Source organism: Ruditapes philippinarum, unplaced genomic scaffold (assembly GCF_026571515.1).
Source record: "Ruditapes philippinarum isolate M1 unplaced genomic scaffold, ASM2657151v2 ctg4087_1_1_1_1, whole genome shotgun sequence".
Lineage (NCBI taxonomy): Eukaryota > Metazoa > Mollusca > Bivalvia > Venerida > Veneridae > Ruditapes > Ruditapes philippinarum.
Window position 1 is genome coordinate 24,763 of NW_026863846.1, and position 13,186 is coordinate 37,948.

Sequence of the window (13,186 nt, forward strand, 5' to 3'; positions counted from 1 at the left end):
TTGATGACAAAGCTTCTGTGAAAGTTTGAACTGTATCCTTTACGAAATGTAGGAGGTGTTGCGCACAGACGAAATTGTTCACTATATTTTCTATATAAGGAAACAAATAAAGGGCCATAATTAAATAAAATATTAGTCGATCACAAAATCCGGACATTATGTGCAAGGGTACTTGATTACAAAGTTTCCGTGAGAGTTTAGTCAAAATTCCTCCAGGAATTTAGGAGGGGTTGCACAAAAAAGAAATTGTTTACGCCTGACTGCTTGCCGACATACAAACACCTATTAACCAGATTTCCCACGGAAACCTGGTTATCTAGTAATACTGGGATAATCTGTTAAAGTTTGAACAAAATCCCTTGAGAAATGTAGGAAGATTTGCGCACAGAAGAAATTGTTTACGCCAGCCCGCCCGCTATCATATATCAATCCTTGGATGTGTGAGCTTTACTGCATTCATTAAGGCTATCACCGTTGGATAACTTGTAATCAGCACCATTAGATAGCCCTATCACCGTGAGCTTTACTGCATTTTCGCAAGCTATCAACGTGGGTTAACTTATAAATTTGATAGGTCTATCACCACCGCTTAGTTAGTTTTACTGCATTCCCTATGGCTTTCGTCGAGGGTAAACTTGCAATAAAAAACATGAGATATGCGTCTCATTGTGTGCTGTGTGAGCTGTTTTGACTTGCCTAAAGCAATCATTGTGGGTAAACCTGCGTTAAAACCATTAGATAGACCTTTAACCGCGGTTTGTTTGTGTTGGTGTTACTGCATTCCCTAAGGCTATCAACGTGGGTGAATCTGCGATAAGAACCATTAGATAGACCTATAACCTTTGGTTGTTTGAGCTTTACAGCATTTACTGATATTATCATTCTGGTTTAATATGCGCGAATGCCTTTATTTAGGCCTAGCACTGTGGGTTAATTGGTAAAAAGAACCGTTAAATAGCCATATTACCGTGAGATGTTTTAGCTGTACTGCAGTATCTGCAGCTATCATGGTGGTTTAACTTGCAATGAATTTATAGTCTATTCAATTTGGATTAACTATCACCTTAGATTGTGTGATTTTACTGCATTCCTTAGGATATCACAGTATGTTAATTTGCGATCAGAAACATCAGATAGGCTTATGACCGTGGGTTTAATTGTGATAAGAACCATAAGATTCTCTATCACCGTAGGTTGTGTGAGATTTACTGCATTCCGTGAGGTTATCACCGTGGTTTAACTTGCGATAAGAACCGTTAGATAGACCTATCATTGTTGGTTGTTTGAGCGTGAATGCATTCACAGAGGCTATCTCCTTTGAATTACGTGCGTCAAGGACGATTAGATAGGCCTATTACCTTTACTTGTTTGGGTTTCACTGTATTTCTGATGCTATAATCGTGGAACACCTTGCCATTATTAGACATATCATCGTATGTTGTGTGATCTCACTGCATATCCTGAGGCTATCACCGGTAAGGCGATAAACATCCTTACATAGGCCTTGTACAGTTGTTTGTGTGTGAAGTTTAATTCACTCTCTGATGCTATCACCGTGGGTTGACATGTGACAGGAACCATAAGATTGACCGATCATATTCCTTGACTCTATCACCGTTACCTAACTTGCAGTAAAACCATTTGATAGGCTTTACTAATGCAGGATATAACAATGGATTAACTTTCGATCAAAACAATTAAATAGGCCTATCACCTTGGGTTGTGTGAGCTTTACTGCGCTCCCTGAGGCTGTCATCTTGGGTTAACTTACGATTAGAAACGTTTGATAGGTCAATCATTGAGGGTTGTGCGAGCCTGACTGCATTCCCTAAGGCTATTACCGTGGATAGCCTTGTGATAATAACCATAAGATATCAGAGTGGGTACTGTACTGTATTCCCTACGGCTATCAATGAGGGTTAACTTACGATAAGAACCATTAGATAGACCAATTGCCTTGTGTTAACTTGCGATAAGAACAATTAGGAAGACCTATCATCGTAGATTGCGTGAGATTTATTGCATTCTCTGGAGCTATCAATGTGGGTAAACTTGCAATAAGAACCATTAGATAGACCTTCCACCGTGGGTTTTGCCAGCTTTTCTGCATTTCCTTAGTTACCTTGCAATAAGAATCATAAGATATGTCTATCACCATAGGTTGTGTCAGATTGACTGCATTCCCAGGGTATCACCATTGGTAGCCATGCGATAAGAATCATTTGGTAGGCCTATCACAGTGGTTGGTTGTGTGAGCTTTACTGCATTTACCGGAGACTATCAATGTGGGTTAACTTACGTTAAGAACCATGAGATAGACCTATAATCTTATTTAAATTGCAATAAGAAACATTAGATTGGCCTATCACCATGAGTTGTGTGATTTTACCTGCATTCCCTGAGTCTATCACCGTAAGTTAACTTGCAATAAGAATCATTAAACTGAGTGAATATATGAGGGTAATTGAGTTTCTCCACACTCTCCACCGGTTGCTCGTATAGGCGAGTCCTTCATGACGATTATTAGTCGTTTTAGATTTTGGAGGACAGCGCAAGATACAGATAGCAAGATGCCACAATTTCAGCTCACCTGACCCATCAAACTCATCCGAACAATTATCTAGACAAGCATTCTCAGACTAAGTTTCATGACAGGTGAGTTAAAAATGTGACAACTAGTGTTAACAAGGATTATCCAAATTTGAGCAGTTATACCTAGATTTTGACCCCAGGTGACTCATATTGGAATTTGACGAAGAAATCATCGAAACAAACTTTCAGACCAATTTCCAGGATATTTGGATCAAAACAGTAACCACTTTAGTGTTAACAAGATTTGTCTATTTTAAGCTCCTGTGACCTAAATTTTCATCCGAGATAACCCATGTTTCGAGCATTTACCGAGACAAGCATCCTGACTAAGTTTGATGATTGACGGATCAAAAATGTGGGCACTAGAGTGTTAACAATGTTTTTCTATTTTAAGCTCCTCTGACCTAGTTTTTCATTCGAGATAACCCATGTTCAGACTCATCCAAGCAATTACCTATACAAGCATCCTGACTAAGTTTGATGATATTGGAGTCAAAAATGTGACCGCTAGAGTGTTAACAATGTTTTTCTATTTTTAGCACCTGTGACCTGGGGTGCGTTTCATAAAGAATCTTAGGACCGATTTTAGTCGTAAGTGCAAAACTGTGATAAAACTGCGTTTCAAGAAAAGTCCTAAGTACAATTTTAAGACTAAACTTAGGACTATTCCTATGGGTACCCCAGGGCACGCCTAACTTTTGTCTTAAGTCTTAAATACAAAAACAAGTGATTAAAAAAACATTTCAGCTCTTGTTTTATTGTCTGATATAGATATATACATAAAAACGGAAGTCATATTAAGTGAAGTACCTGTAATATTAAATATAAATAAATTTTTGTCAATGTAATTATTACACAGATTTTATATGAATTATGATAAGTTTTGGTTATGTGTATATGACTTAATTAAATACTTTTAAGGTAAATAAAACTTTTGTTAAAATAGACATGTTCTTTTTTGCTAACCAGTCAGTGTAATGATTAGGAAAACAACATCAGTACCACTCATAGTATATGACTGACATTGTGACTGATATGACTTTGCCAGACTTAAATTGGCTTTTTTTATTTTTAAGATTCAGTATTTTTTTTAATTTACATAAAATTCAAACATGCTTCTCATTATTCCCCTAAAAACAGATAAGGCAGTCAAGTGCATTATTAGATCTACATGATATAATTATGCACAGCATAAAAAATGGAAGGATAACACATTGTATAAAGTCAGATATGACGTCAATAAACCAAATGACGTCATAAAAATAACTTCTACACATAATAGAATTCAACTGATTATTTTGATAGAAATAATATATTATTTTATCTCATGCTAAAGTAAAATAATGCAGGGTTAATCATTCAAATGTTTTGTAATAAATTACTTAGGCCTACCAACCTTAGTTATTACATTCCTGCGCATTTGAACTCAGAAGGCGCATTATCCTACAACAAATCACTTATTTCCTAAATTTATTTAATTGTTTTTTTTAAGTAAAATATGAAACATATTTTCAAGAATCATGTCTGCCATATGCACTTTAACAATAATTTTAAAACAAGCTCAAACAATTATTAGTATCCTTAGATCTACATTATAACATGAATGATATGAAGTAACATAACAGATAAGAAATATTAATGAATAAATGTCAATTATACACCATTAATATATTTTGTGTCTGCTTAATCATCAGTCATTCTACAAGTGATAAGACACAAGTGATTATTTTTATCTCCATTAGGAAGATTTTGTCTTAAGTGTAAAGTTAGGACTATTCCTAAGTACAAGAGTTAGGATAGTTTCTTGAAACGCTCCTAAGTGCAATCTTATTCCAGTCCTAACTTTAGTCTTATGTTTTAGACTTACGATTCTTTATGAAACGCACCCCAGGTTTTTGATCCGAGATAATCCATGTTCTAACTAATCCAAACAATTACATGTACCTAGATAAGCATCATGACCAAGTTTGATGTAGATCGAGAAAAAAATGTGGCCACTAAAATGTTAATATTGTTTTTCTTTTTTTAGCTTCTGTGACCTAGTTTTTAATCTGAGATGACACATGTTCAAACTCATCCGAGCAATGACCTAGACAAGCATCCTGACAAAGATTGATGATGATCGAGTAAACAATGTGACCGCTAGAGTATTAACAATGTTTTTTCTATTTTTAGCTCCTGTGACCTAGCTTTTCATCCGTGATAATCCATGTTCAAACTCATCCGAGCTATTACCTAGGCAAGCATCCTGACTAAGTTTGATGATGATTGATGGAAAAATGTGATCGCTAGAGTGTTAAAAAGGTTTGTCTATTTTTTAGCTCCTGTGACCTAGTTTTTTAACCGAGATGACCCATGTTCGAACTCGTTCGAGCTATTACCTAGAAAAGCAACCTGACCAGGCTTGATGATGATTGAGTCAAAAATGTGACCGCTAGAGCGTAAACATTTCTTTTTAATTTTAGCTCCAGTGAACTACTTCTTCATCCGAGATGACCCATGTTCAAACTCATCTTAGCTAATACCTAGACAAGCATCCTGACCAAGTTTGATGATGATCGACTCAAAAATGTGACCGCTAGAGTGTTAAAAAGGTTTGTCTATTTTTAGCTCCTGTGACCTAGTTTATCATCCGAAATGACCCATGTTCGAACTCATCCGAGCAATTACCTAGAAGCATATTGACCAAGTTTGATGATGATTGAGGCACAATTGTGACCACTAGTGTGTTAGCAAGTTTTTTCTATTTTTAGCTCCTGTGACCTAGTTCTTCATCCGATATGACCAATGTTCGAATTCATGTGAGCTTTTACTTAGGTAAGCTACCTAACAAAGTTTGATGATGATTGAGGCAAAAATGTGACCGCTAGGGTGTAAACGATAAAAGTGTGGACAGACGACGGCGACAACAGACAACAGACGATGGACAACAGACATTCAACGATCCTAAAAGCTCACCTTGAGTTAGCTCAGGTGAGCTAAATATATGAAAAACATGATCAATAAGGATGGCGGCGTTCAATGAACGCAATCCCGACACTACCCAGCAACACAAGATGAGCATCGTTAAGAAGCAAAGCAGGACACTAAACAATCTTCTCCTTCTTCATCCAAGTGCTGAAGCATTAATACACGGGACATCGCTATAAAGCCCGAAAGAGTTCTAGTAATTTGAGTTGGTCATCCAGGAATTGATTCACAGTCCAAAGCTTACCTGCCCTAAGGTCTGTTGAATAACCCCAACGCTACCCTAACGGACATCTTAGGAAATAAAGTGCAAGGTACTGCGTCCATCCGGGTCCCGGTCAATTACCTTCCAAGATGCATTCGGTGACCCCTCAGATACCGCTCGGAAACTGGATGAATATTTGGCGCCCAGGAGATCAAAATCTTAACCGTAATGTAACCGATGACAAAAGGTGTCCTACCGGGTAGGGTAGTTTTCCGTGACTGCTAAGGTGAGCTGGCGATGTACCGGATTGCGGAAGAAATTACATATGCACTAAATTTCGCCAATAACCGTACGGTGCCCCCTCGGTCACTTGACACTGGAGGGTCACCGGCCGAAGACCTTCAAAATAATTGACAATTTCAGCCCGTTCAGACATCGGTACCCCATCGTAAACCTAATCGTAGTGTAATGTGCCACATGCTTTAAGCAAGATAAATACAGTTATTTTACAGTTGTGGAAGACAAGGAGATAATACCAAATACGATTACTAATTTGTTACACGGTATATGGTTCGGACTGTTGACTATATATAGTGTGCTCGTGATTTCTCCTGTTGTTGATCGTTTGATAGGAAACCTTTAAAAGGCCTAACACTACGGGTTGTGAGAACTTTATTATTTTCTATTAGGCAATCATCGTGGGTTTTATTGCAATAAGAACCCTCTTAAACGTCTGACACCATTGGTTTCGTGAGCTTTTCTGTATTCCCTGAGGCTATCATCGCGGTTTTGTTGCAATAAGATCACTCCGAAACGCCTACCGCCAGGAATTTTGCGAGCTTAACTATATTCAGAGAGGATATTACCGCTTGTTTGATATTTCAATATAAATCCTGTAAAAGGCATATCAACATGGGCTCTGTGGAGTTGACACAACCCTCAGTTAAAGGCCTTTTCGAGGGTCTAGATCACAAGTTAGCCGACGGCGATAGCCTCAAGGAATGCAGTAAAGCTGATACATCCCACAGTTAAAGTCTTTTAGGAGGATTTTGATTGCAATAAAACCCACGGTGATAGGCTCAAGGAATACAGTAAACCGTACTCATCCAACGTTGATAGGCCTTTATGAGGGCTCTGATCGAAATATAAACCATTGTGATAGCCTCAACGCCTGCTGTGAAGCCTTTTAGAGTGCTCTGATCGCAATAAAACCCATGGTAGCCTTAATGAATGCAGTAAAGCTGACACAACCGACAGTAAAAGGCCTTTTAGAGGGTTCTGAATGCAACATTACCAATGGTAATAGCCTCATCAAATGCAGTGAATCTGACACAACCAGAGTGAAGGCCTATTAAAGGTTTAAATAACAAAAAAGTTGATGGTGATATCCCCAAGGAATGCAGAAATGCTGACACAACCCACGGTGATGGGCTTTTAGAGGGTTCTGATCGCAATAAAATCCTGTCTGCAATATTTGCAGAATTATGCCCCTTTGGAACTTAGAAATTTTGGTGAAAGGTCTTAAGAACTATCAAAGATATTTTCTGAAACTTTACACATGTATTTAGGGTCATAATTGAAGGTCACATCTCAAGATCCATTACATTGCCATGTATTTTGACTGAATTATGTTCCCTTTTGTTCTAAAAAAATCTCCTTTTCTTGGGTAAGTTTACATGCAAGTTTTGCATATCTCTGAAACTATTAAAGACAAAAGCTTGAAACTTCATATGTATATTTGTGGTCATAAATAATGATCACTGAACAGCACTCATATCTGTGTAATGTATCTAGGCTGATTTTTCTCTTTTTTTTCTAAGTCTCTTGGTTAAAGTGACATTATGCTCATATTTTTATCAGCTGAATTGACTTTATATTTAAAAAGATTAGCTGACAAAATGGTGTTTGACCAACAGTTGATATTTGAAAATGTTTTTGAGTAAAATTATAAATCTGCTTAAAATCTAAAAAGACTGCCCCACTCTTTTTATAAACTAAGAGTTACATGTAAATTCTAATGGATATGTACAGAAATTTCGTTGGGATCTTTGCGTTTTTTATTGTTTATGCGAACTTGATTATTAAATAAAAAGGAATTATGGCAAAATGAAAACTTATTTTGATATCCACCCGTTTACTCATTATATACCCTTGGATGGGCATAATGTCACTTAAATGTATCTTGCATTTAGGCTGATTCATCTCCCCTTTTGAAGTTTATATCTTTATTTTTTTCTATGTATTTAATTACTTTTGAGATATAGCCATGGCATAACTTGTTTTCAATAATGATCTGAGTCTGTATTCCAGAGGAGGTAACTGTGTCAAAAATATTATTTACATTTTAGTAAAGGTATCAAGTTGAAACTTAAAATAACTTTAGTCTTCTCTAAGACTGTTCTAATTGTCCAGCATGCTGTCATCGGACAGCTCTGATTTGCTTATTTCCAAATTTATGCCCCTTTTTATACTCAATGAAACTAATGGTTAACTTTCTGCTTGTAAGCTGGTATCTCCTTAACTACTGAAGGGAATGGAATGAAACTTAACATAGGGCTACATTTTCACTATGATTCTTAACATGATTGGCACAGGTTCCATAACTCTGATTTACTTATTTACATATTTATCCCCATTTTTATACTCAATGAAACATCCTTGTGACAACTCTATCGAATATTGCTGTCCTCCGAAAGCTCTTGTTCAAACAGTTTTGAATCATAAATTATTGTGAAGTTTAAGCTTGCGCTGACAGAGATAAAGAACGAAAATGAAAAAAAACTATTAAAAAAATATTCAAAGAAACATTTAATTAAGAGGAAAACGAACCCTGATTTCGTCAATTTTGTTAATGGATGGACATTGTTTCTGCTATTTTGAAGAGTGGATAATACTTTTGTTACTCCTAAGAACACTATTTGGATTTTTGTTAGGGTTTTACACATACTTGATAAGTAATATGAACTATATATAAAAACAAGCTGAAATGCATTGAAAGAAACATTTAATTGAAAATATTGAAGAGTGGTTAACATTTTTTTCATTTTACTCCACAGAACACTATTAAGAATATGATAACAGCTTTCAACATGTTATATGAATAAAATAATTGTGTTCCATTAATGTTAAAGTGTTAAAGCTGCACGCCTCCAGATGAGCCAAAATATTTCGAGAAAATCAATATTGAGAAAAATGTACTAAAATTGTAAGAAAAGTAAAATTATTCCCGATCCAAGTTATATTTTTCATGTTATGTGTAGTTTAAGACTGATTTTGCTGTATTTTATCACCATATTTCCACTGGATTACTAACGCAGTTAGGACTATTGTTGCATATGTTGACAACTTTTTGGTAATTTTCTTTGATTGTAAGTGAAGACTTCAATATGTAAATTACTTTATTTGTTCAACTCACAATATATTACTTTTAAATACATTTCCAAAGTTTTTGTAAATATTAACATGAATCTGGAGGCGTGCTGCTTTAAGATATCATCTGTTAATTAAAGGCCCATTATGTCTCAGAAATACTACCAATAAAATATATTTCTCTTAAACTTTTAAATTTTGGTATCTTGTTACTGTTTTCAAAGTAATACTACTTTGCCATATACATGGACTATCTTTTGTAACTATAGTTCTGTTAGCAATCGGTATAGTTGTAGCGAATCAGTATTTTGTAATTGGAAGTCCATATACCACTTTGTTTACATTTTGCTATCTTTTGGATGCATAACTGCATGTTCAGTGCTAATTTCTTGAGATGTTTAACATCTAACATACTTCAAAATCCATAATTAAAACATAATTAAACACGTGTTTGACGTTTCTTAAGAATGAAAAATACATTGAATTTCTGAAGCATAATGTGCCTTTAAAAGAAAAATACAGTTGCTGTAAAATGTATATGACATTTCTGTGTAGCATAATCTATCTGAAAATATTCTGCATGTTCAATCATCCATGTTTTATACCTGTATATTTATATATTGTACAAGGAAAATTCTTATATATTTTTGTATCATATGATTATACATAACAAAAAATCATTTTCTACAGCTACTATAACAGTTTTATTATCCTAGATTTTAAATTTTTGTATAGGGGGCATGATTCTTCTTTTCTGTGTGATATGGTGTCTTTGTTTTGTGTCAAACTGATATTTGTTCTATTTTTAAGATATTTGCTTGTCTTTGAGATAGTAATATTGAATACAGGGCTTCTTTTAGAGAAGTATTTATTACCAATAGTCTTTAATGAATTCTTTTAAGGTTGGTGAAAGTTGATTCTACAAACGATTCATCTATTAATTACATTGAAAAAATTATATACATAGCACGATATTTACTGAGAGATATACATAGGACAGATTCTACACAAATGTCTTATCATGAAGTTTAGTTTAATTTTTCAATTCCAAGAGTCATCATTGCAACAGTAGAATTTGACGTCATTAAGAGTAGTGTCATCTGCGCCGTGTTGACAGTCTTCCACTCTAGTCCGAATGCCGCATATTGCAGAGTTTGTTGGACATGTCCTACTCCATCCAGTCATTTCTCCCCATAACCAATGTCCTCGCGTATGTGCAAGTTCGTAGCTAGACTTCACAGAATGCAAAGGTCCACATATGAACTTAATATAGTTCGCAGCCGTGTCGTCCCCACCCTTGCAAATAATATAAAATAAACAAACTATATTTACACTCCTTATCTTAAAAAGATACATAACCCAATTAGTCCTTATTTATTGTATACAATTATATCAGAAGCGAATTCGTTTGGTTATTAAATTATCTTGCTTTGATCGGTCAAAAATGGAAAAGCTTACGTTCTGTCAAAGACTCCAAGCGAAAGCTTTGTTTGTAGTTTTCTTCTTTACATATTTTACTTTAAGCACCGCTCAACCCTGCATTACTTCCACTGTCAGAATTATGGAGCATATGTATACAATGGTGTGCAAATGCATGCGAGATTGAAATAAGACATATTATGAAGAAAGCTACTGATTCTTATTGAAATTAATGTAGTAATAAATGAAACTCACTCCTTGGGATTCTTCTACTTGTAATGCAAACTCTTTTAGAAACACATTATTCGGACACATAAATACCCCAGTCCAGTCTCCATAAGGCCCAGCAGTTGAAGTGATTGTCCCACCAAAGTGTTTACCTTTTAGTGACACACACACAAGTGCAATTGCGTTAAGTGCTGTATCGTCACCACGTCCTTGGCTAGGCTCTATCTAAAATTATGATGGCTATTAAAGTGAAATGCATCAAAATTAATCATATATGATCATTTGATTTACTGTCTTCATACAGTTTGATTATTTCTCCAAAGAAGGTTAATCTGTAACCTAACAATAGCAGTTTATGAGCTTAAGTGCAAAATGTGCCCTAACTTTACTATAGGCGTTCCCATTCCCATACACATAAGTGTAATTTTTCCTTTAGAGTATTTAAAATTACACGTATCTTTTATCGAAATCGAGAAATAGGTGAAAAAAATGAAATCAATAATTTGGGTGTAGATCGACCAACATATTCTACCTTTTTAGGATTTTATCAAGGATTCAAAAAACAAAACGTTAAGCCTTTCTACAGAACCACGAAGTGGCTTGACACGCAATGTTCAATATTAAAATTAAATCTTGTCTGCAACTTGGCGTTTGTCGAAAAATGGAAGGGACCATATTGACTTCCTATTTATGTTTCATCTTAAGTCAGTATATTGTTTCTAAGTTCATTCATTTCTATTATATTCATTTCAAATAGTGTAGAATAATGAGGGTCCTATCAATCAGTTCTTTACAGCGAACCATTGACCACTTCTATAGTCACAAACCGAACTCAACTTTTTTTTATTTGGGTTGAAAATAATTATTTTCCTCATTATTTACATAAAAACGCATTAGAATATTTTTAAGGGACCTAAATGATCGCGTTATACTACATTTTAGCTTTGAATATTATGCATGTATCTTATTATTACTTTAAAACATTTAAGCTTTTCTGTTTGTATTATCGTCATACAGATCATTTTAAAGCACATTTTCCTTGATTATATCCTTAAGTTACACAATGAAACAAAAGAAAAATCACAAAGAAAAAAAATCTTGTTCATAAAGGTAATTATTAACCCCATTTTGTCTCTTATTTTGATAACAATAGGGACACCTTGCTATGTGTTGTATAGTAAATAACCTTTGAACTATTTAAAACATTGTTCATGTTAGACTTCGTGCAATTTCTCTTGCATTGAATACTTGTGCTTGATGTTATTTTCGTAACTATAGATAAAAACAATACTAGTACAATTAAATGATATTTCACCTAAATCCCGGGTCACATAAGTCGCTGGTGAACCTTTGGCCAAAGATAAGCCGAGATACGCCCCTTGTGGCTGTGTAGAATTTTGGAAACTAATGTTTTTTACCATGTCATGTGCTCGATTTCACCACCAGCATATACAATGTGCACTCTTTTTATTTATCTATGCCTTGGCAATAACGTCAATCCGATTTGCTGGATTACTAATTAATTAACATGTTATTCAGAAATTACAAACTAAATGCATACAAATAACAATCAGATTATGAGCATACCTTCATTTCATATCCGGCAGCATATGTACCTTCCGCACAATACTGCACACGACCCCACGTTCCCCATTTAGACCGATATGTGGGTCCAAGACTATCAACAACTGATTTCCTGGGGAGAAAACAATCAACAACTGGAGAAATTACGAGCACACTGACAATTAGTTGAAGAAAATACATAGTCAACAATCCGAATGATATACCATGTAACAAATTAGTATGTCTCTTTGGTAATATCTTTTTATCATCTGAAATGTATAATTAGGTATTAGGTCTTTTCTATACGACATCCCATTCAAGAAGGAGGCGGAGTTACGAAGTCAAATGTTTATGACATCACAGGAAAACAGAATAGAGACTGGCCCGGGAAATCGGCCAGAAGAAATACCATTGAATACCCTGCGAAAATTGGAGAACATGATGGCGTACCTCGGCTTATTTTGAGTGTACGCGGAGTGCAGGTCTTTGGCCGAAGGATCACCAGAGACTTATTCATGAAATATAGCTCTGTGCTATAACTAAGGATTTAAGGGATATCTAAACTGATTTGTCCTTTTAACCTCTGTCTTTATCTATAGTTATAAATAACATCAGGTACATATATTGAATGTTAGAGAAATTGCACCAAGTCTAACGTGTTCATTTAAGCCTATCATAGCCTTCGGCACGATATGGCCAGTTATGTGTTGACAAGCCGTAAAAATCCAAACAAACAAACAAAAAACAAACTAACGTGTTCACTGTTTTAAATAGTTTAAAATATTTACTATTAGAAAAAACAAAACATGGCTAGGTGTCTCTCTTGTAATAAAGATGGGATTT

General features: G+C 35.1%; 1 protein-coding gene across 1 annotated transcript; it reads right to left on the reverse strand.

Annotated features, from left to right (window-relative positions):
- Positions 1–8,751: 8,751 nt before the first annotated feature.
- LOC132723509 (vitelline membrane outer layer protein 1-like) lies at positions 8,752–12,624 on the reverse strand. Its single transcript, XM_060708235.1, has 3 exons — positions 12,368–12,624; positions 10,808–11,005; positions 8,752–10,429 (listed from the first exon to the last, which is right to left on the reverse strand). The coding sequence occupies exons 1-3, from the start codon at positions 12,542–12,544 to the stop codon at positions 10,175–10,177; spliced, it is 630 nt and encodes a 209-aa protein (XP_060564218.1). The 5' UTR covers positions 12,545–12,624; the 3' UTR covers positions 8,752–10,174.
- Between the last annotated feature and the right edge of the window lie 562 nt (positions 12,625–13,186).

Bases quoted from the DNA above. Each gene is read 5' to 3' on its own strand.
- LOC132723509 (XM_060708235.1), bottom strand. From the start codon at position 12,544: ATGTATTTTCTTCAACTAATTGTCAGTGTGCTCGTAATTTCTCCAGTT. The intron at 11,006-12,367 runs GTATGCTCATAA...TCATAATTTTAG, and splicing joins CTGCCGGATATGAAATGAAG to ATAGAGCCTAGCCAAGGACG. The intron at 10,430-10,807 runs GTGAGTTTCATT...ATTATTTGCAAG, and splicing joins AAGTAGAAGAATCCCAAGGA to GGTGGGGACGACACGGCTGC.